The sequence below is a fragment of the Dendrobates tinctorius genome, unplaced genomic scaffold, assembly GCF_039654945.1.
Source record: "Dendrobates tinctorius isolate UK_male_01 unplaced genomic scaffold, ASM3965494v1 ptg000172l, whole genome shotgun sequence".
Classification (NCBI taxonomy): domain Eukaryota; kingdom Metazoa; phylum Chordata; class Amphibia; order Anura; family Dendrobatidae; genus Dendrobates; species Dendrobates tinctorius.
In genome coordinates, this window is record NW_027361839.1 from 4,079,410 (window position 1) to 4,104,176 (window position 24,767).

The following is a 24,767-nucleotide window of genomic DNA, read 5'->3' on the forward strand; positions in this document are numbered from 1 at the left end:
CAAAAGCTGCAGCGTAATCATAGAATTCGGAATCTGGAACACGAACCAGGAAACAAAGCCTACGAAACATACGTCAAAGCTAAAATGGACAGAACAAGGCTCGACACACTTGTGAGATTTAGACATTGAACCATTGTTGGAAACTTTATTTTGTGAATAAAACTAAGCTAGAGGAAAATTTGACTTTTGTATGACAAAGTAACTGTCCATCATGAACACCACCTTCCAAAATCACAACTGGACATCAACAAATGGGACCTATAAGAATCAGACTGACGCGTGCTCCCAAAGATTGAGGGTGTCAATAGTTACTGTGAAAACCAAGCCAGGAGCTGACTAACAGATCATGAACTTCTGACATCAAAGATTAGACTAAAGCAGCACAAAGTGACAACAGGCAGTTTCTATCTTTGATCTGACCAACATACCAGAAGTTTTTTGGAACAGTCTGCACAACATATTTTAGAAAGCCTACGAAATTATGGAAACAAAAGACTATTACTGAAGGAGACAGACTATAAACAAGAGGAAGAACAGACCCCAGCAGCCATGGTTAACCTGTAGACTGAGAGCCCTCGCAGGCAGGGTCCCATCTCCTTATGTACCTGTGTGTCCCTTGTCTTATACTTGTCTATATTTCCCCTTTTCACATGTAAAGTGCCATGGAATAAATGGTACCAGCAAAGCCTATGAGATATCAGAAATCTTGTGCACACACATTGGTTTTTTGCCATCAAGGTTTTGTGGTTTGCAGCCTTTTTTTAACAGACCATGTCACTTTTTTCAGCATTTTTTCTCACTTACTGACTTGAATGAATGCAGCAAATAAGCCATTAACTTTTTTTGCAGCCTATATGCTACAGAAAAGTCAAGGACAGCAGGATGTGACCTCAGTCAGCTCTGCTACATCTAGATGGCAGGCTGCATGATGCATCCACACAGCCTGTCATCCAGCAGAGCGGACCCAAACCCCATTCACTTGACAATAGTGTTTGACATGCCGTCTTATGCATGAGAGCGAAGCAAACACCGCTTCTGATCAGTGGTGAAGCCATCCCCGTCGGTCAGGGAGCCGCAGTTCCCACTCTGTCAAAAGATAGCACGAGTGCTCCGCTGTGATTGGAGGTATAAAGTTTACCTCCAGCCTCTGGTGTCAGCTGATGGGACTACCGCACCCATCATCTGACATGCTGCCGCTAATAAGAGTGAGAGCAGGAGCAGATGATGGGAGTATTCATCAGCCACTCCAGCACAGAAAAGTAAAGAAAAAACTCTGCATGGGTTCCCCCCTATTTTGATAACCAGCCAGGCAAAACTGACAGCTGGGGCTGCAACCATCAGCTTCAGAAAGCCTGGTTATCAAGAATAAAGGGGGTCCCCATTTTTTTTTGTATCATTTAAAATGTAAAAAAAAACTGCATGGGCACCCCCCCTCCATTTTTGACAACCAGCCTTGCTAAAGCAGACAGCTGGGGGCTATTATTCTCAGTCTGGTAAGGGTCCATAAATATTGTCCCCCCAGCCTACAAATAGCAGCCCGCAGCCGCCCAGAAAAGGTAAACTTGTGTTTATTTATGAAAAAAAACCGGAAATATGGCGAGGTCCTCTATGGTTGTTGGTGCCAGATTGCTATGAGCGCCGACCACAGTGCTGTCCTTCTGCTACATAGAGGTGATCCGAGCATCGCCTCTACGTAGCAGAGCCAATCAGGCTATGGCAGCTTCTAGCCTCCCATGGAGACTATTGAAGCATGGCAAAAAAAAAAGTTCAAATCACCCCACCTTTTGTCCCATTCAAAATAAAATAAGGCTGTCTCCACGGGGCATAATCCCTGCACTTTGGACGCAGCGGATACCCCGCACTGCCCAAAGCGCCACCCCCTGTTGTACGCACAGTGATTACGGATGTGTTCATTTAAGCATGCGGAATCACCACATCGTATCCATAGACTGTTATTTATGTTGCGGAGACAGAGCGCCTCCGCAAGATACACATGCTGCGGTCTTGAAAGATGCGCCGCATGTCCGGTTACACAGGGCCGCCGGATGCGGCCCTGCACGTATAGTGGAGATGGGATTTCATAAAATCACCTCCACTATGCTGTAACATCTGGACGCTGCGGCTGTACACAGCATCCAATTCGCAGCAAACATTTGGTATGGCAGCATCCAGAAACGCCCAATCAATAAAAAAGTAGTATTAACCTGATAGCTAAATGGCGTAGTGAGAAAAAAAATTCAAGACACCAGAATTACACTTTTTTGATCACCGCGACGTTGCGTTAAAATGCAACAACGGGCGATCAAAAGAACATATGTACCAAAACGCTATCATTAAAAATGTCAGCTTGGCACGCAAAAAATAAGCCCCCACCCAACCAGAGATGACGAAAAATGGAGACGCTACGGGTCTCGGAAAATGGTAAAGTTTTTTTATTTTTTTTAAACAAATTTTTGAATTTTTTCTCCCCACTTCGATAAAAATGAACCTAGACATGTTTGGTGTCTATGAACTCGTAGTGACCTGGAGAATCATAATGGCAGGGCAGTTTTACCTTTTAGTGAACAAAAAAAAAAAAAAAAAAAAAAAAAAAAAAAAAAAGTGTGGGATTGCACTTTTTTCCCCAGTTTTTGAGTGCACAACTCGTCCCGCAAAGAATAAGCATGGCCATATTGACGGAAAAGTAAAAAGTTATGGCTCTGGGAAGAAGGGGAGCAAAAAACAAACGCAAAAACGAAAGTGGGCTCCAGAGCAAAGAATTCCTGCGAATTGACACCTTCAATAATCAGCAGCACGGGAGGTCTCCACAAATGCTCCACATCTTTATTCTCATCGGTTTGACAACCTGTGGATCCACAGCAGCTGAATGACGGTTCATAAAGCATAAAAATCACGGATCCGGTTAGCACAATCTGATAAACAATTTGTCGGATAAGACCCTATTTGCGCTACTTTTTCCTTAGTGTTTCATCCACTTTGTCTCTTCGTACGATGATTCCAATTCACTGGAGAAGGACATCGTGGTCGGGAAAAAAAAAAAAAAAAAAAAGGCCAAGTACAAGATCGGCAAGCTGATCACTTGCTACTGTCACGATAAGAGCAAAGATACTTGTGGTCCCATCTAGGGTTACAAGATCAATCTTCCTTGAGCCAAATGCCATTATAAGAAAAGCACAACAACAAATACTGCGAATACTGGGTGATCTGGGATGACTGGCTGAATATGGCTGCTAGAACACCTCTTACTGGGACAAGCCTCAAAGGGCATCGCAGCCCTATAAAGTCTGGAAAAGTTATTTGAGCAGTGAGCCGATGGCCTTGGGGCATTTTACTGGAGACATCCACTGTTCCTGTGCAAGACACAGTAGCTCAAAGTCAGAGGGAGAGCATGACGGCAGCCTCAGGAGCCAGGACGGTATACCGGGGGAACAGTACAGACATACAAGGTCAGTCAACAACCTCAGATAGTCAGCTGTTCTTACCACCTCGTACATGGGCTGCGCTACACCAAAGCATCACAGCACGGGCCACATGCACCAGAGAGCCGGCCACACCATCCAGAGTTTGGTTTCCACATGAACTTCAGAGAAAACCAAGACATAACCCAAAAAGTTGTGCGCGTGCTGCAAGTATCCCAAGCATGAGGCCACAACACAGGCACCATTAGCTATCCAGAGTGGCAGAGAAGGGGTGGCCATGGGACAGATGCACAGAGGGGTGGACAAAGGACAGAACCAAGTCCCAGAACTAGGATTAGGAGATCTGTTAGCAGCCGAAGAGGGTCACTGAGGAACGGGCGGGCCGCTGCCACCAAATCGTGACGGACAGCGGACCCAGTGACACCAATATGTCACGATCCCACCACCGACACGGGTTTGTCAGCGGACGGAGGGACGTGACACACTGCCGGCACACGGCTATCACAGGCACAGTGGGGGCTTATCTTAGTTATCCCACCACAGGCACCATGTGGCAAAAACACAGCAAGCTAATCTTGCTCTAACAATTTATCGCAGGGGGGTTATTTTGGATGCCCCACCACTGCTAACAACCTTCCAAGAACTGCGGGGATTTATGTATATCCCACTTTCTCAGTTCCACTTTGGAACTCGCAGCTCTCCGGCGCCCCCCTTACCCTCAGGTCAGTCAGGGACCTGCACCTAGGATAATTAGTCGCCGGATGGGATGCTTGTTGTGCACAAGCAATTAGACTACTGCAGTACGGGAATTATCAATGCTGTGGCCGCAGACCCTCATTCAGCAATATAAGACCCTTCTGTACTGCCAGCTAGCCTCGCACACCACGCTGCCACCAGCCACGCTTTACTTAATCAAAGAGTTAATTAAGAGGGTCCGCAGCAAACCCCTGAAATTAGTAGCGATTAAGGCGCATAGTTCGTTTCTTAGATCATGGAGACAGAGCTAATAGATTTTATCATTTATTCCCAAAAGAATGCGGGCAGTGATTACAGAGATAAAAGTTGCTATAAAGTTGAGACATTAAATATGTACAAATATAAAACAAAGTGGATGAAAGAACAGAAAGTAACACTCACATGTGCGTAGTTGGTATTAGGCAGACCATGTGGCTGGGGGAGGGGCGCTTAACCAAACCTCCCCACTCATCGGCACGTCTCTCTGGCAGGAGGCCTCCAGCTGAACTGCCTGGAATTTGGTAGGGAATACCTATAGCCTAGGGTCTGTGACCTCACGAAATGGGCGGTCTGGAGAGGTCCATCCTCCCTCTCTCCAAGTTATGATTTGGCTACAAAACTTAGAATAACTATATTTAAGCAAGAAAAGCCCGTACTAACACACATAGGGCATCATTGTTTGTGATTTACCAAATAGAATCCAAAGACACCAAGCATGCCATAATTAAGACCCTCCATTTGGGAGCAATCCATATCTCAGTTTCTGGAGAGATTAGGATTTTGCAAGAGCCACCGTAGGGAAGCCGGGTCCGCGCAGATAACAGAAATGTTCGTTTCATTTTTCTGTTACAATCGGAGCCCATGCAAGCCTATTTTAATATCTGTTTTATTTCAGACACATGTCCCAGAGGACAAAGGACTTCCTTTAGCTGTGCAGGGAGGGGGGAGGGGGAGAAGAATTCTACACTGAGGCTTCAGGTTTCACAGAGCTGCACGCAGGAAGACGCTGGTATGTGTGTTGTGGGGGAAGAGAGGGGGGTGTTATGATTGAGTCACCGAGGAGGAAAAAACAAAATACAAGCCCAGCCCAGAAAAACAGAGGTTGGAAACTAGCGGCTACATGACAGAGGGATTTTCTAGAATGTTCAAGAAACATATCTACAGTACATTACAGTCACATAATAGGCGCAGCCCAACTGCTAAGGCCTGTTTCACACATCCGTTTGTGTCCATCAGTCAAAATCCGCCGTTTTTGCAAAAAAAAAAAAAAAAAAAAAAAAAAAAAAAAACACGGATCTGCCATTTTTCTTGGCGGATCGGTTTTTTTTCCCCCATTGAGTTGCACTACTGGCGGATCTTGATGGATGGCCATCCGTTGGATCCATTTTTTTGTGGATCCGCCAAAATTTTGACGTCCGCCGACATGCCCGAACGGACCATGCAACGTTTCTTCGGGCGGCCTGATCCGCATTTCTCACTGCACATGCCCGAAAGACTTAACTCAGCTGGGGATAGTACCCTCTGCAGGGGGTGCCCTCCACTATATAACATGGCAATGACACAGCAAGGTCAGTGCAGCTTTACACCTTACAGCACTCAGGAAGAACCATGTACCAGAAGAGACGGCACCAGCGGCTGATCCCATCCTTCCGCTATATATAGACTGCAGATAAAGCCAAAGTAAAACCATTAACCCATGCTCAACAGGATCCTCCAATACCACGGCCTACAGTATGTGCCCCCCACCCTCATCCAGGCAGGGAGCACGCCGCACTCCACAGGGACATGCGGCCCTGGCAGCTGCCAGTGTCAAGGAGCAGCCGAGGCACCAACACTAATTTACAAGTGAAAGGAGTGAGGTAGCTGGCACACGCTCGATCCCTGGCATCACTGACGCCTCTAGAGAACACCCCCCCCTGCAATGCAGACTCTTACTGCTGCTGTCGGACATACCGCTGCCAACAGATCACTGCTGGGTAGACGCAGGCAAGAAGAAAGGCCAACCACTACCCACATCACCACCGAGAGCCCAGAGGGGCACCCAACAGTAAGAGGCCATCACTACAGAGCCAGGAGCTGCCACACAAACAGAAGGGGGCACCACACCAAGAAGAAAGGCGAACCACTACCCACATCACCACCGAGAGCCCAGAGGGGCACCCAACAGTAAGAGGCCATCACTACAGAGCCAGGAGCTGCCACACAATCAGAAGGGGGCGCCACACCAAGAAGAAAGGACAACCACTACCCACATCACCACCGAGAGCCCAGAGGGGCACCCAACAGTAAGAGGCCATCACTACAGAGCCAGGAGCTGCCACACAATCAGAAGGGGGCGCCACACCAAGAAGAAAGGACAACCACTACCCACATCACCACCGAGAGCCCAGAGGGGCACCCAACAGTAAGAGGCCATCACTACAGAGCCAGGAGCTGCCACACAATCAGAAGGGGGCACCACACCAAGAAGAAAGGACAACCACTACCCACATCACCACCGAGAGCCCAGAGGGGCACCCAACAGTAAGAGGCCATCACTACAGAGCCAGGAGCTGCCACACAATCAGAAGGGGGTGCCACACCAAGAAGAAAGGCCAACCACTACCCACATCACCACCGAGAGCCCAGAGGGGCACCCAACAGTAAGAGGCCATCACTACAGAGCCAGGAGCTGCCACACAATCAGAAGGGGGCACCACACCAAGAAGAAAGGACAACCACTACCCACATCACCACCGAGAGCCCAGAGGGGCACCCAACAGTAAGAGGCCATCACTACAGAGCCAGGAGCTGCCACACAATCAGAAGGGGGCGCCACACCAAGAAGAAAGGCGAACCACTACCCACATCACCACCGAGAGCCCAGAGGGGCACCCAACAGTAAGAGGCCATCACTACAGAGCCAGGAGCTGCCACACAATCAGAAGGGGGCGCCACACCAAGAAGAAAGGCCAGCCACTACCCACATCACCACCGAGAGCCCAGAGGGGCACCCAACAGTAAGAGGCCATCACTACAGAGCCAGGAGCTGCCACACAATCAGAAGGGGGCGCCACACCAAGAAGAAAGGCCAACCACTACCCACATCACCACCGAGAGCCCAGAGGGGCACCCAACAGTAAGAGGCCATCACTACAGAGCCAGGAGCTGCCACACAATCAGAAGGGGGCGCCACACCAAGAAGAAAGGACAACCACTACCCACAACACCACCGAGAGCCCAGAGGGGCACCCAACAGTAAGAGGCCATCACTACAGAGCCAGGAGCTGCCACACAATCAGAAGGGGGCGCCACACCAAGAAGAAAGGACAACCATTATCCACATCGCCACCGAGAGCCCAGAGGGGCACGCAACAGTAAGAGGCCATCATACATCAACCCTAAGTGACAGAACTGAAGACAAGAGAAACCAAAAGCTAATCACCCCCATGATGAACTTTCTATCCACACCCAAGGCTCGGAGCCAGCAGCCCCACGTAGCCCAGACCCAGCGCCCATCACCCAGGGCTGTGGAGTTGGTGTAAAATGGAGACACTCAGACTCCTTAGAGATGTAACACAATTATAAGTGATGTGGGGTCAGAGAAACTGAGAGGTCCGTGCGATGACTCCACAGCCCCGGCCGCCATCCTGCCCAGACCATTCCCCTCCTTCCGCTGACCCTGACAGGCTCCAGCCATCATCTCCCCCGGGACTGGAGGCCGAGCACCTGCCGGGCCGCTCTTACCCCGTAACCCATGCTGTCAGCGCGCAGATTCTCCTCCACTCCCGGGACCACGCTCTTCTGCCGCCTCACTAACGACGGCTGCGCCGCACCGAAACTTATACCCAGTGCCTTAGTGACGTCACCACACGTCACCGTCTCCACAGCGACAAGCTCCACCTCTACAGTGAGCGCGCGAACTCCACCCGCCCACAGCGCGAGCGCGACACTGAGGGGGAGAAAGGGACGAGTGACACACGGCGTGAGGTAGAATCACAGCGAGGGGGTATATAGTGTACAGGAGAGGTATATATACAGGAGGAGGGGGTATATAGTGTACAGGAGAGGTATATATACAGGAGGAAGGAGTATATAGTGTACAGGAGAGATATATACAGGAGGACGGGGTATATAGTGTACAGGAGAGGTATATATACAGGAGGAAGGGGTATATATACAGGAGGAGGGGTATATAGTGTACAGGAGAGGGTATATATACAGGAGGAGGGGGTATATAGTGTACAGGAGAGGTATATATACAGGAAGAAGGGGTATATAGTGTACAGGAGAGGTATATATACAGGAGGAAGGGGTATATAGTGTACAGGAGAGGTATATATACAGGAGGAGGGGTATATAGTGTACAGGAGAGATATATACAGGAGGAGGGGGTATATAGTGTACAGGAGAGGTATATATACAGGAGGAGGGGGTATATAGTGTACAGGAGGGGTATATATACAGGAGGAGGGGGTATATAGTGTACAGGAGAGGTATATATACAGGAGGAGGGGGTATATAGTGTACAGGAGAGGTATATATACAGGAGGAGGGGTATATAGTGTACAGGAGAGGTATATATACAGTAGGAGGGGGTATATAGTGTACAGGAGAGGTATATATACAGGAGGAGGGGTATATCGTGTACAGGAGAGGTATATATACAGGAGGAGGCGGTATATAGTGTACAGGAGAGGTATATAGTGTACAGGAGAGGTATATATACAGGAGGAGGGGGTATATAGTGTACAGGAGAGGTATATAGTGTACAGGAGAGGTATATATACAGGAGGAAGGGGTATATATACAGGAGGAGGGGTATATAGTGTACAGGAGAGATATATACAGGAGGAGGGGGTATATAGTGTACAGGAGAGGTATATATACAGGAGGAAGGGGTATATATACACAGGAGGAGGGGTATATATACACAGGAGGAGGGGGTATATAGTGTACAGGAGAGGTATATATACAGGAGGAAGGGGTATATAGTGTACAGGAGGGGTATATACACAGGAGGAGGGGTATATAGTGTACAGGAGAGGTTTATATACAGGAGGAGGGGTATATAGTGTACAGGACAGGGTATATATACAGGAGGAGGGGGTATATAGTGTACAGGAGAGGGTATATAGTGTACAGGAGAGGGTATATATACAGGAGGAGGGGTATATAGTGTACAGGAGGGGTATATATACAGGAGGAGGGGGTATATAGTGTACAGGAGAGGTATATATACAGGAGGAGGGAGTATATAGTGTACAGGAGAGATATATACAGGAGGAGGGGGTATATAGTGTACAGGAGAGGTATATATACAGGAGGAAGGGGTATATATACACAGGAGGAGGGGTATATAGTGTACAGGAGAGATATATACAGGAGGAGGGGGTATATAGTGTACAGGAGAGGTATATATACAGGAGGAGGGGGTATATAGTGTACAGGAGAGGTATATATACAGGAGGAAGGGGTATATATACACAGGAGGAGGGGTATATATACAGGAGGAGGGGTATATAGTGTACAGGAGAGGTTTATATACAGGAGGAGGGGTATATAGTGTACAGGACAGGGTATATATACAGGAGGAGGGGGTATATAGTGTACAGGAGAGGGTATATAGTGTACAGGAGGAGGGGTATATAGTGTACAGGAGGGGTATATATACAGGAGGAGGGGGTATATAGTGTACAGGAGAGGTATATATACAGGAGGAGGGAGTATATAGTGTACAGGAGGTATATATACAGGAGGAGGGGGTATATAGTGTACAGGACGGGTATATATACAGGAGGAGGGGGTATATAGTGTACAGGAGAGGTATATATACAGGAGGAAGAGGTATATAGTGTACAGGAGAGGTATATATATACAGGAGGAAGAGGTATATAGTGTACAGGAGAGGTATATATACAGGAGGAGGGGGTATATAGTGTACAGGAGGGGTATATATACAGGAAGAGGGGTATATAGTGTACAGGAGAGGTATATATACAGGAGGAGGGGTATATAGTGTACAGGAGAGGTATATATACAGGAGGAGGGGTATATAGTGTACAGGAGGAGGGAGTATATAGTGTACAGGAGAGGTATATATACAGGAGGAGGGAGTATATAGTGTACAGGAGAGGTATATATACAGGAGGAGGGGGTATATAGTGTACAGGAGGGGTATATATACAGGAGGAGGGGGTATATAGTGTACAGGAGAGATATATACAGGAGGAGGGGGTATATAGTGTACAGGAGGGGTATATATACAGGAGGAAGGGGTATATAGTGTACAGGAGAGGTATATATACAGGAGGAAGGGGTATATAGTGTACAGGAGAGGTATATATACAGGAGGAGGGGGTATAGAGTGTACAGGAGAGGTATATATACAGGAGGAGGGGTATATAGTGTACAGGAGAGGTATATATACAGGAGGAGGGGGTATAGAGTGTACAGGAGAGGTATATATACAGGAGGAAGGGGTATATAGTGTACAGGAGAGGTATATATACAGGAGGAGGGGGTATATAGTGTACAGGAGGGGTATATATACAGGAGGAAGGGGTATATAGTGTACAGGAGGTATATATACAGGAGGAAGGGGTATATAGTGTACAGGAGGGGTATATATACAGGAGGAGGGGTATATAGTGTACAGGAGAGGTATATATACAGGAGGAAGGGGTATATAGTGTATAGGAGAGGTATATATACAGGAGGAAGGGGTATATAGTGTATAGGAGAGGTATATATACAGGAGGAAGGGGTATATAGTGTACAGGAGGGGTATATATACAGGAGGAGGGGTATATAGTGTACAGGAGGGGTATATATACAGGAGGAAGGGGTATATAGTGTACAGGAGAGGTATATATACAGGAGGAAGGGGTATATAGTGTACAGGAGAGGTATATATACAGGAGGAGGGGTATATATACAGGAGAGGTATATATATATCCATCCTCACCTCTCAGTCTGATATCTATCTCTGCGCCACCTATATACCACCGCCAGAGTCATCCTTCTTCAATCCAGACTGCTTTGAGATCTTACAAAGAGAAGCCGCCCACTCTCAGGGCCTGGGCAAAGTTCTCATCTTTGGAGACCTCAATGCAAGAACAGGGAGAGAAAACGACTTCCTGACCATGGATGGGAACATCTACATATTTGGAGCAGAGAATAACGGCCAAGACTCAGTAGTCACAGAGAGAAACAGCTACGACAGTACAGTCAACAAAAGTGGTAAAAAGCTCCTGAACGTATGCAGAAGTTTAGGACTTCATATTCTTAACGGACGAACCAAAGGAGACTCCTTAGGGAGGTGCACACTAAACTCCCATGTAGGGAGGAGTGTAGTAGATTATGCCATTATAGATATGAACCTGGCAAATATCAGCGCCTTCATAGTCTCCCCACAAATGCACCTGTCAGACCACAACCAACTTCTTCTGTACCTGAAATCTACAGGGAAACCATCCACTCAAAAGCCACAGCAGAGCGGCCTCTTCACCCGGCCTCCATCCTATAAATGGCACAAAACGTCGGCATTAAAGTATAAAGAGGTTCCCAGCAGACCTGAAATACAGCGGATGCTCCACCACTTCTACAACTACGAGTACCAGCCTAACCCAAAGGGAGTGAGTCAAGCTGCAAAAGACCTCAACAATATATTCTATGCAATGGCCAGACTGTCCGACCTTAAAAAAGTCAACTACAAGAGACCAAAAGAAAAACAGATCAATGGATGGTTTCACAGAGAATGTAAAGCCGTACGGAAGACCCTGAGAACAGCCTCAAACAAGAAACACAGAGACCCCAACCACCCGGGTCTCAGGGAAGCCTATGAAACCATACAAAGGCAGTACAAAACCATCCTCAGGAGGAAGAAGCAGAGTTATATCTCCACCAAACTTAACCAACTCCAAGACGCCCTCCAAGACAACTCCTTCTGGGAACTATGGAACCACATGGGCACAAAAGACAAGAAAAACAACATCCATATCCAAAATGGCAACATCTGGCTCCAGTACTTCAGAGACCTCTATAAAGACATTCCAAGGAAGAACTAAGCCAAGAACAGGAAAACATAATGGCAAAACTAAAAGCAATGGAGGAAAAAGTAAAAAATTTCCAAAACCCCGTGGATGCACCTATTACATTACAGGAAGTAGCAGAGAGAATCTCTTCCATAAGATGTAGAAAAGCCAGTGGCCTGGATGGAATCCTACCAGAAATGCTGAAGTACAGCCCACCAGAAATACAGGCCGCAATGGTTAAACTCTTCAATATTGTGCCAAGTGCCGGCTACTTCCCTCCTACCTGGAATCAAGGCCTTATCACACCCATCCACAAGAATGGGGACAGGTATGACCCAGCCAACTACAGAGGAATATGTGTCAGCAGCAACCTGGGAAAACTGTTCAACAGCATCCTGAACAAGAGGATCCTCAGTTTCCTCACCGAGCACAACGTCCTCAGCAAGAGCCAAGCAGGGTTCATGCCAAACCACCGCACTACTGACCACATCTACACCCTGCACAGCCTCATTCAGAGCCACGTCCACAATACAAAGAACGGGAAGATATACGCCTGTTTCGTGGACTTTAAAAAGGCCTTTGATTCAGTGTGGCACCCAGGCTTATTCCTGAAACTGCTGGAGAGCGGAATAGGAGGAAAGACCTATGATGTTCTCAAAAGCTCCTACACCGAGAACCTCTGCAGTGTGAGTGTGAACGGCAGAAGAACGGCTTATTTCCAGCAGAGCCGGGGAGTCAGACAAGGCTGCAGCCTAAGCCCAACGCTCTTCAACATTTACATCAATGAGCTGGCTACCGCTCTGGAATCTTCCACAGCACCAGGTCTCACCCTCCACGACATGCAGGTGAAATTCCTGCTGTATGCAGATGACTTGCTGCTTCTGTCACCAACCGAGAAAGGCCTCCAAGACAACCTGAAAATCTTAGAGAAATTCAGCTCCACCTGGGCTCTACCGGTCAACCTAAAGAAAACCAACATCATGGTGTTCCAGAAGAGAAAGAGAAAATCAAACCAGCACCCTTCATTTATCCTCAACAACTGCGCCCTTACAGGAACGGACAAATATACCTATCTGGGCCTAGAGATTCACCGATCAGGGAGCTTCAAACAAGCCATAGAGACCCTGAAAGACAAGGCATGCAAAACCTTCTATGCCATCCGAAGGAAACTCTACCATCTAAAGCCACCAGTGAGGGTCTGGTTAAAAATCTTCGATTCTATCATCGCCCCAATCCTCCTGTATGGCAGCGAAGTCTGGGGTCCTCACACCTACCCAGACTGGTCAAGGTGGGATTCAAGCCCAACAGAAATATTCCACCTGGAATTCTGCAAGCACCTTCTCCAAGTCCATCGGAGCACCTCCAACAGTGCTTGCCGGGCCGAGCTGGGCAGATTCCCTCTACACCTAACGGTTCTAAAGAGGGCACTGTCATTCCGGGCTCACCTACGTAGGAGCAATCCAAGCTCCCATCACCATAAAGCCCTGACACATGTAGGGGAAACAGAAAAACCAGGACCCTCGGAACAGCTCACCCAAACCCAACCTGACCAGAAAACCAATCACAACAACCTGACAAAAGCCGGAATCAGGAAGATGGTAGACGAAGGCCAGGAGAGGTACGTAAGTGACTGGAAGAACGACATCATCAGCTCACAGAAACTGACCATGTACCAGAGTCTACAGAGAGACTACAGACTGGCTCCATACCTGGAGAAACTCCAGGACCCCAAAGACCGCAAGATCCTGAGCCGGTATAGACTCAGTGCCCACAGTCTGGCCATCGAATCCGGCCGACAAAGGCAGAGCTACAAGCCCAGGGAGGAAAGACAGTGCCAACACTGTGACCAGGAGGCCCTGGAGGATGAGACCCACTTCCTGATACACTGCTCCAAGTACTCAGCAATGAGGGACACTCACTTCAGGAGACACATCTCTTCCCGGATTTCACCACCATGAAGGAGGAAGAGAAAACATACATCCTGATGGGGGAAGAAGAGAGCAGTGGAGATAGCAGCACAATATGTGAACGAATGCCATAGACTGCGAGAAAGAGAACTCTGATATGCCATGGACTTCTATGGCACCCACCCCGGATATGCCCCAATCCCCCATCCACACCTTCCCTATGCCATGGACTTCTATAGCCTCATCCTGGATCTGCCCCCATGCCGCCATCCACCTTCCCTATGCCATGGACATCTATAGACCCTACCTGGATCTGCTCCATCCACGTTTCCTACAGCCCCTTCCCAACATCCCTATCCCTATTCCCTTCTGTACACCTGCTTTGGCAAAACTAATGTGTATTTAGTCCTGCCAATAAAGCTTCTTTGAATCTTGAATCTATATACAGGAGGAGGGGTATATATACAGGAGAGGTATATATACAGGAGGAAGGGGTATATAGTGTACAGGAGAGGTATATATACAGGAGGAGAGGGTATAGAGTGTACAGGAGAGGTATATATACAGGAGGAGGGGTATATAGTGTACAGGAGGGGTATATATACAGGAGGAGGGGTATATAGTGTACAGGAGAGGTATATATACAGGAGGGGGGTATATAGTGTACAGGAGGGGTATATAGTGTACAGGAGAGGTTTATATACAGGAGGAGGGGTATATAGTGTACAGGAGAGGTTTATATACAGGAGGAGGGGTATATAGTGTACAAGAGAGGTATATATACAGGAGGAGTGTATAGTGTACAGGAGAGGTATATAGTGTACAGAAGAGGTATATATACAGGAGGAGGGGGTATATAGTGTACATGAGAGGTATATATACAGGAGGAGGGGTATATAGTGTACAGGAGAGGTATATATACAGGAGGAGGGGGTATATAGTGTACAGGAGAGGTGTATATACAGGAGGAGGGGTATATAGTGTACAGGAGAGGTATATATACAGGAGGAGGGGGTATATAGTGTACAGGAGAGGTATATATACAGGAGGAGGGGGTATATAGTGTACAGGAGAGGTGTATATACAGGGGGAGGGGTATATAGTGTACAGGAGAGGTATATATACAGGAGGAGGGGTATATAGTGTACAGGAGAGAAATATACAGGAGATGGGGTATATAGTGTACAGGAGAGGTATATATACAGGAGGAGGGGGTATATAGTGTACAGGAGAGGTATATATACAGGAGGAGGGGGTATATAGTGTACAGGAGAGGTGTATATACAGGAGGAGGGGTATATAGTGTACAGGAGAGGTATATATACAGGAGGAGGGGTATATAGTGTACAGGAGAGGTATATATACAGGAGGAGGGGTATATAGTGTACAGGAGGAGTGGGTATATAGTGTACAGGAGAGGTATATATACAGGAGGAGGGGGTATATAGTGTACAGGAGAGGGTATATATACAGGAGGAGGGGTATATAGTGTAAAGGAGAGATATATACAGGAGGAGGGAGTATATAGTGTACAGGAGGGGTATATATACAGGAGGAGGGGGTATATAGTGTACAGGAGATATATATACAGGAGGAGGGGGTATATTCAAGATTCAAAGAAGCTTTATTGGCAGGACTAAATACACATTTGTTTTGCCAAAGCAGGTGTACAGAAGGGGATAGGGACTGTAGGGATGTTGGGAAGGGGCTGTAGGAAAGGTGGATGGGGCAGATCCAGGTTGGGGCTATAGAAGTCCATGGCATAGGGAAGGTGGATGGGGGATATATAGTGTACAGGAGAGGTATATATACAGGAGGAGGGGTATATAGTGTACAGGAGAGGTATATATACAGGAGGAGAGGGTATATAGTGTACAGGAGAGGTATATATACAGGAGGAGAGGGTATATAGTGTACAGGAGAGGTATATATACAGGAGGAGGGGTATATAGTGTACAGGAGAGGTATATATACAGGAGGAGGGGGTATATAGTGTACAGGAGAGGTATATATACAGGAGGAGGGGTATATAGTGTACAGGAGAGGTATATATACAGGAGGAGGGGGTATATAGTATACAGGAGGAGGGGTATATAGAAAAACCAGGACCCTCTGAGCAGCTCACCCAAACCCAACCTGACCAGAACACCAATCACAGCAACCTGACAAAAGCCGGAATCAGGAAGATGGTAGACGAAGGCCAGGAGAGGTAAGTGACTGGAAGAACGATATCATCAGCTCACAGAAACTGACCATGTACCGGAGTCTACAGAGAGACTACAGACTCTCCAGGTATGGGGCCAAACTCCAGGACCCCAGAGACCGCAAGATCCTGAGCCGGTATAGACTCAGTGCCCACAGTCTGGCCATCGAATCCGGCCGACACAGGCAGAGCTACAAGCCCAGGGAGGAAAGACTGTGCCAACACTGACCAGGAGGCCCTGGAGGATGAGACCCACTTCCTGCTACACTGCTCCAAATACTCAGCAGTGAGGGACACTCACTTCAGGAGACTCTCATCTCTTCCCGGATTTCGTGACCACGAAGGAGGAAGAGAAAACATACATCCTGCTGGGGGAAGAAGAGAGAGCAGTGGAGATAGCAGCGCAATATGTGAACGAATGCCATAGACTGCGAGAAAGAGAACTATGATATGCCATGGACTTCTATGGCCCCCACCCTGGATCTGCTCCTTGCCCCCATCCACCTTCCCTATGCCATGGACATCCTGGATCTGCCCCCATCCACCTTTCCTACAGTCCCTATTCCCTTTTGTACACTTGCTTTGGCAAAACTAATGTGTATTTAGTCCTGCCAATAAAGATTCTTTGAGTCTTGAATCTACAGGAGGAGGAGGTATATAGTGTACAGGAGAGGTATATATACAGGAGGAGGGGGTATATAGTGTACAGGAGAGGTATATATACAGGAGGAGGTAGTATATAGTGTACAGGAGATATATATATATATATATATATATATATATATAGGAGGAGGGGTATATAGTATACAGGAGAGGTTTATATACAGGAGGAGGGGGTATATAGTGTACAGGAGAGGTATATATACAGGAGGAGGTAGTATATAGTGTACAGGAGAGGTTTATATACAGGAGGAGGGGTATATAGTGTACAGGAGGGGTATATATACAGGAGGAGGAGGTATATAGTGCACAGGAGGGGTATATATACAGGAGGAGGGGGTATATAGTGTACGGGGCGGGTATATAGATTCAAGATTCAAAGAAGCTTTATTGGCAGGACTAAATACACATTAGTTTTGCCAAAGCAGGTGTACAGAAGGGAATAGGGATAGGGACTGTAGGGATGTTGGGAAGGGGCTGTAGGAAAGGTGGATGGGGCTATAGAAGTCCATGGCATAGGGAAGGTGGATGGGGGCAGATCCAGGATGAGGCTATAGAAGTCCATGGCATAGGGAAGGTGGATGGCGGCATGGGGGCAGATCCAGGATAAGGCTATAGAAGTCCATGGCATAGGGAAGGTGGATGGGGGATTGGGGCATATCCAGGGTGGGGGCCATAGAAGTCCATGGCATATCATAGTTCTCTTTCTCACAGTCTATGGCATTCGCTCACATACTGCGCGGCTATCTCCACTGCTCTCTCTTCTTCCCCCAGCAGGATGTATGTTTTCTCTTCCTCCTTCATGGTGGTGAAATCCGGGGAGAGATGTGAGAGTCTCCTGAAATGAGTGTCCCTCACTGCTGAGTACTTGGAGCAGTGTAGCAGGAAGTGGGTCTCATCCTCCAGGGCCTCCTGGTCAGTGTGTTGTCACAGTTTTTCCTCCCTGGGCTTGTAGCTCTGCCTGTGTCGGCCGGATTCGATGGCCAGACTGTGGGCACTGAGTCTATACCGGCTCAGGATCTTGCGGTCTTTGGGGTCCGGGAGTTTCTCCAGGTATGGAGCCAGTCTGTAGACTCCGGTACATGGTCAGTTTCTGTGAGCTGATGATGTCGTTCTTCCAGTCACTTACGTACCTCTCCTGGCCTTCGTCTACCATCTTCCTGATTCCGGCTTTTGTCAGGTTGTGTCACGCTCGCGCCTTGGCTGAATGGCTCGAGCCGGGGGGTTGTGGCCCCACTGTGCCACAAACCAGACTACCCTGGAAGGGGCGTAACTACGGCAGCTACCTCGGTCTTCATTGGAGCCTCTGATGGTGAGGTCAGGCTTGTGCGGCAGGTAGCTGCCGGGTGCCACTCCAGGGTGGTGTCTGGCTGTGGCTGCTGATCCCACTCGGGAACAGGACACCTTGACAGAGGCTATCGACAGGCAGGTAGACACGACAGGCACGGCTGAGACACAGGGCAGGCAGGCACGGCTTGGAGACACAGGACGGGCGGGCACGGCTTGGAGACACAGGACGGGCGGGCACGGCTTGGAGACACAGGACGGGCGGGCACGGCTTGGAGACACAGGACGGGCGGGCACGGCTTGGAGACACAGGACGGGCGGGCACGGCTTGGAGACACAGGACGGGCGGGCACGGCTTGGAGACACAGGACGGGCGGGCACGGCTTGGAGACACAGGACGGGCGGGCACGGCTTGGAGACACAGGACGGGCGGGCACGGCTTGGAGACAGGACGGGCGGGCACGGCTTGGAGACACAGGACGGGCGGGCACGGCTTGGAGACACAGGACGGGCGGGCACGGCTTGGAGACACAGGACGGGCGGGCACGGCTTGGAGACACAGGACGGGCGGGCACGGCTTGGAGACACAGGACGGGCGGGCACGGCTTGGAGACACAGGACGGGCGGGCACGGCTTGGAGACACAGGACGGGCGGGCACGGCTTGGAGACACAGGACGGGCGGGCACGGCTTGGAGACACAGGACGGGCGGGCACGGCTTGGAGACACAGGACGGGCGGGCACGGCTTGGAGACACAGGACGGGCGGGAACGGCATGAGAAGGAGCAGGTAGGGACCTGTTCACACAGCAGGTGTAGGCAGGAGGGAGTGGTGTATGCTGGAACAGGATCTGGACCTGTTCACACAGGAGGTACAGGTATGGATATAGGCAGGAAGGAATGGAATATGAAGGAACAGGTTTGGGCCTGTTCACACAGGAGGTGCAGGTAGGCAGAGCCGCAGGAGTGCAGATGCACAGATAAAGCTGCAAGCGTGCAGATGCACAGATAAAGAGGACACAAGGAAAGACACGGCAGGGAAGGAACCACAAACAAGGAGACTGACAGACAGAGGTAAGACTGAGTTCAGACAGAGGTACAGGGAACAAGACTCAAGGGCCAGGATATTCAGCCTCCTGGCAGGCAGACAGGGTACAAGGAAAGACTAGAGTAATCCTCCAGAGAAGGAGACACACAGAACAGGGCCTGGCTTCCTCAGCAGCGAGATACTGAGTATAGACATTGCTCAGGCAATGTTTCAGTGGGAGTGGCGAAACTAAATAGTCAAGGGCTCCAGGTGATTGGTCAGGGACAGATTACCCAGGTGCACCCAGACTGCATAAGAACCAGAGAGTTCAGGTGCCGCCCCCCTATACACACAGTCAGGAAACATGGAGAGCAAGCAGGAAAACAAGAGGCATAGCACATGAAGCTCAGGGCTGGCAACAGACAGATTTCACAGCATGGCTTGAAGGAGAAAGTAAGTTGGTGTGTGGGGGATGGGAGGCCATGCAGTGATGCCAGCAGGGTTGTTACAGTACCCCCCCCCCTTACGGCCCCTCTTCCTCAAGCCTGCCAGAATGACCAAAAGAAGGAGTACGGGGCCACACACAGTCCAGGCTGACAGGGCATCCTTCTGGTAAGATGAAGTAGGTGTGCTATCCGGAATCACCGATTGCCTAGTTTCTTGGTGCCCGATGGAGTCAGCTTCCAACATAGAGGGTATAAGGACTTGGATTTCTTCCTCCTGATTGGCAGAAAGCAGGGACCTGGAAGCCTCAGACTTGACCCCTACATCAGCCGGCCAGCTGGAAACAGAAGAGACCTTTACTGAGTCCAACTTCAGACCGATATCCCAAGAAAATTGGACCTCGTCCTCCAGATGGGCAAAAAACGGAGATACATAGGCTACTGTTCCCACCTCTTCATCCACTTGCCACATGGAAGTTGGAGGCATACATACGGGGAGCCACTTCCGCCTGTTACCCGGAAAAAACTGGGCCACTTCTTTCAAGTTGGCGAATGAGTAATGCTTAATCTTGGGACCTTCACCCACTGGCCATAGAGGAGCTGAGGGCACCCACTCAGGATCCATCTTCTGCCCATTATCCTGGGGAAGACAATCAAGCGACAGGGATGTTCCTAGGGACTGGTCACCGGAGGTGTGCGGAGAGGGCGCCACTGCTTTCTTTTCTTCAGTGACGTCAGTACACCATGGCTCAATAGCCAGCAGATCAGGTGGAGAAGGTGACGATACAGAAGACTGACCTTGCAGAAATGGAACTAGACACCTCTGTTGGCTAGGCAGTTCCAAATGCAGCACCACACTGGGTCTTTGGACTGGAAGGGGCAGTAGAGTATCCGGCTCTGAACGACCGGTGGGCAAACTGGACAACAGCTGGAAAACAAATGTCTTCGTGTATAACGCTCCGATTAGGAGTTGTAGTTGACCCCTCAGTACTGGACTGTTCACAAGTAGATCTCGGCCATCACCAAACACCCTCAAAGGATTCTGGAACTGTGGAGCAGGAACCACGCACAGACTCCGTCTGGCTTGCAGCTTACATACACCTGCATGGCCGAAACTCCCACAAGGCACCGGAACAGTCACAGATTTCAGTGGAGAGGAGGTACTCTCACCAAGGGCAGTCTCTCCTACTGACCCAAGGTTCTGGAGCTTTGGTTTCACAGGGCAGAGACCGTCAGGATGTTCCTTCTCAGGATTGGACTCTGGTGACAACCTAGCCAGCCCCTTTTTCTTAGATCTCTTGGATCTTGCATGGGGGGCTGTCTTGGCGGGTTGTGGAACCGGTGGGTCAGGGACGGTCATAGACGGAAGAGATGAATTAGCCTCGGGTTCTCTTCGTCTGGTCCGTTTTTGGAAGCTTGGGGGGGGGGGGGGGGGGGGGAAGACTCTTCAGGAGACACTGTATTTGGCTTGTCAAAGGCTTTGCAGAAGGCCACCAGGAAGGCCGGTAAGCTCAAGGTGATGGGATCCCCCGCTTCCCAAAGGGGGTTAAGCCACTGCAATGCATCTCCTGTTAGGTAGGACATAAGTAATCCTACCTTTACCCGATCGCTGGCAAAGTAGGGAGCATGCCATTGGAAATAGCGTAGGCACTGCTCCATAAAGGCACGACACTGCTTGGGGTCCCCATCATATCTTGGAGGGTCCGAGGGAGGTTTAACTTTAGGTATGCCAGCCTCTAGTTGAGCAAGCAGTCTATTGGAGACCACAATGGTGGGTGGAGCAGTGAAGGATTGGGCTTCAGACCGGGTAAATTTGTTTGGTAGCCCATACTGGCAAAAAAGGCTCATCTTGTTCGGAGAGCGAAAGGACATGGGACTCAGCGGGGACCATGGCCTGAGCAAACTGTCACGCTCGCGCCTTGGCTGAATGGCGCGAGCCGGGGGGTTGTGGCCCCACTGTGCCACAAACCAGACTACCCTGGAAGGGGCGTAACTACAGCAGCTTCCTTGGTCTTCACTGGAGCCTCTGATGGTGAGGTCAGGCTTGTGCGGCAGGTAGCTGCCGGGTGCCACTCCAGGGTGGTGTCTGGCTGTGGCTGCTGATCCCACTCGGGAACAGGACACCTTGACAGAGGCTATCGACAGGCGGGCACGGCTTGGAGACACAGGACAGGCGGGCACGGCTTGGAGACACAGGACAGGCGGGCACGGCTTGGAGACACAGGACAGGCGGGCACGGCTTGGAGACACAGGACAGGCGGGCACGGCTTGGAGACACAGGACAGGCGGGCACGAGAAGGAGCAGGTAGGGACCTGTTCACACAGCAGGTGTAGGCAGGAGGGAGTGGTGTATGCTGGAACAGGATCTGGACCTGTTCACACAGGAGGTACAGGTATGGATATAGGCAGGAAGGAATGGAATATGAAGGAACAGGTTTGAGCCTGTTCACACAGGAGGTGTAGGCGGGAGGGAGTGGTGTATGCTGGAACAGGATCTGGACCTGTTCACACAGGAGGTACAGGTATGGATATAGGCAGGAAGGAATGGAATATGAAGGAACAGGTTTGGGCCTGTTCACACAGGAGGTGCAGGTAGGCAGAGCCGCAGGAGTGCGGAGCAGGCAGAGCCGCAGGAGTGCGGAGCAGGCAGAGCTGCAGGAGTGCGGAGCAGGCAGAGCTGCAGGAGTGCAGATGCACAGATAAAGCTGCGAGCGTGCAGAAGCACAGATAAAGCTGTGAGCGTGCAGATGCACAGATAAAGCTGCGAGCGTGCAGATGCACAGATAAAGCTGCGAGCGTGCAGATGCACAGATAAAGAGGACACAAGGAAAGACACGGCAGGGAAGGACCCACAAACAAGGAGACTGACAGACAGAGGTAAGACTGAGTTCAGACAGAGGCACAGGGATAAAGACACAAGGACCAGGATATTCTGCCTCCTGGCAGGCAGACAGGGTACAAGGAAAGACTAGAGTAATCCTCCAGAGAAGGAGACACACAGAACAGGGCCTGGCTTCCTCAGCAGCGAGATACTAACTGAGTATAGACATTGCTCAGGCAATGTTTCAGTGGGAGTGGCGAAACTAAATAGTCAAGGGCTCCAGGTGATTGGTCAGGGACAGATTACCCAGGTGCACCCAGACTGCATAAGAACCAGAGAGTTCAGGTGCCGCCCCTGTAACGAACAGCCCACCGCCGTTCGTCCAAATACGGGCGACACGGGGGTCCCGCTGCCACCAAAATGCGACGGACAGCGGACCCTGTGTCACCACTATGTCACAATCCCACCAATATGTGACGAACAGCCCACCGCCGTTCGTCCAAATACGGGCGACACTAACGGGGGTCCCGCTGCCACCAAAACGTGACGGACAGCGGACCCTGTGTCACCACTATGTCACAGTCCCACCACTGACACGGGTGTATCAGCGGACGGAGGGACGAGACACAATGCCGGCACACGGCTATCACAGGTGCAGTGGGGCTTATCTTAGTTATCCCACCACTGGCACCATGTGACAAAAATATCCAGCAAGCTAATCTCGCTCTACAATTTGCCGCAGGGGGAGTTTAATTTGGATGCCCCACCACTGCTATCAATCTTCCAAGTACTGCGGGGATTTATGTATATCCCACTTTCTCAGTTCCACTTTGGAACTCGCAGCTCTCCGGCGCCCCCCTTACCCTCAGGTCAGTCAGGGAACTGCACCTAGGATAATTAGTCGCCGGACGGGCTGCCTGTTGTGAACCGGCAATTAGGCTTCTGCAGTAAGGGAATTATCAATGCTGTGGCTGCAGCCCCTTATTCAGCAATATAAGACCCTTCTAAACTGCCAGCAAGCCGCAATAGCCGTACACAACGCGCTGCCACCAGTCACGGTTACTTAATTCACAGTGTTAAATTAAGAGGGTCCGTGGCAAACCCCTTGAATTAGTAGCGATTATCTATCAAAGGCGTATAGTTCGAGTCTTAGAGCATAGAGACAGATCTAAATAATTATTTCATTTATTTTCCGAAAGAGGACAGTGATTACAGATAAAAGTTGCTATAAAATTGAGACATAAAATATGTACAGTACAGGTATAAAATAAAAGTGGAGAAAACAAAGACAGTACACTCACAGTTCCATATTGTTCCTTAGGCAGACCATGCGGCTAAGGTGGGTGGAGGCGGAGCTGCACTTCTCCGCTCATCTGGGGATCTTTCTAGCACGACGACTTGAGCTGTTCTGCCCTGGTTTTGTCCAGGAAATGCTTTATAGACTTGCTATGTGACATCACGGAGAGATGCATGCTGGGTTAATCCCACCTCTCTCCTTTGGATGTAGAATTACACTAGAAAACTTATACTAATCATAACTCCGTGGGGGCAGCCCGCACAGACACATATAGGGCATCATTGGTTGTGATTTGTTGAGTACAATAATTCAAGACCAAATATGCAGTAGTTCTGATACACCGTTTAGCTGGAACACATATCTCAGGTTCTGAAAGGATTACGCTTCGCCAGAACCACGGCAGCGATGCTGTGACCGCCCGGATTACAAAAATGTGATTTTCATATCTCTAGGGTATTTGGTTCTTATGGTATAGTCTCTCATAGTTTTATTCGTTTCAAACAAAGAAGTTTTTCCCGCTCTGAAGAGGAGAGAAGGAAACAAATGGTTGTAGCAGCAGGGGGGTCTCCTATTACTAGTGCGAACACAGGCTGTAGAGGAGGGGGGGTGGCACTGCTCTGTGTGTGTGTGTGAAGGGAGGAGGGATGAAGCTGCAGAGCTAGCAGCCTGGATTGTCATATCTGCCGGATCTTTCTGGAAAGTTACAACAGAAATCATCATATTTTGTGGACAAAACCCCATACCACAGACATTGTACATCACACCTCCCCCCTTAAGAGGGCGCTAAGGAGGCATTACATCTCGGTAATCGGCCATGCGCACCTCAGCGGGTTCGCCCCGGCGGGACAACCCATCGGCATTGCCGTTTTCACTGCCCTTCCTGTGTTTTACAGTGAAGTCGTACTGTTGAAGGGCAAGGCTCCAGCGGAGCAACCTTCCATTGGTTCCGGACACT

At 49.5% G+C, this 24,767-nt stretch overlaps 1 protein-coding gene across 3 annotated transcripts in view; it reads right to left on the reverse strand.

Moving 5' to 3' along the window:
* Window positions 1-24,767, reverse strand: part of LOC141053894 (sodium/potassium-transporting ATPase subunit alpha-1-like) — a 57,743-nt gene that overhangs the window by 16,997 nt on the left and 15,979 nt on the right. Inside the window, exon 1 of one of the 3 annotated variants that reach the window (XM_073551048.1) lies at window positions 7,881-8,024. The exons of the other annotated variants lie outside the window; for them this stretch is intronic. Coding sequence (XP_073407149.1) covers window positions 7,881-7,892 — 12 coding nt within the window. The 5' untranslated portion in view covers window positions 7,893-8,024. Of the gene's footprint in view, window positions 1-7,880; window positions 8,025-24,767 lie in introns of those variants that run through there. 3 annotated transcript variants of the gene reach the window in all.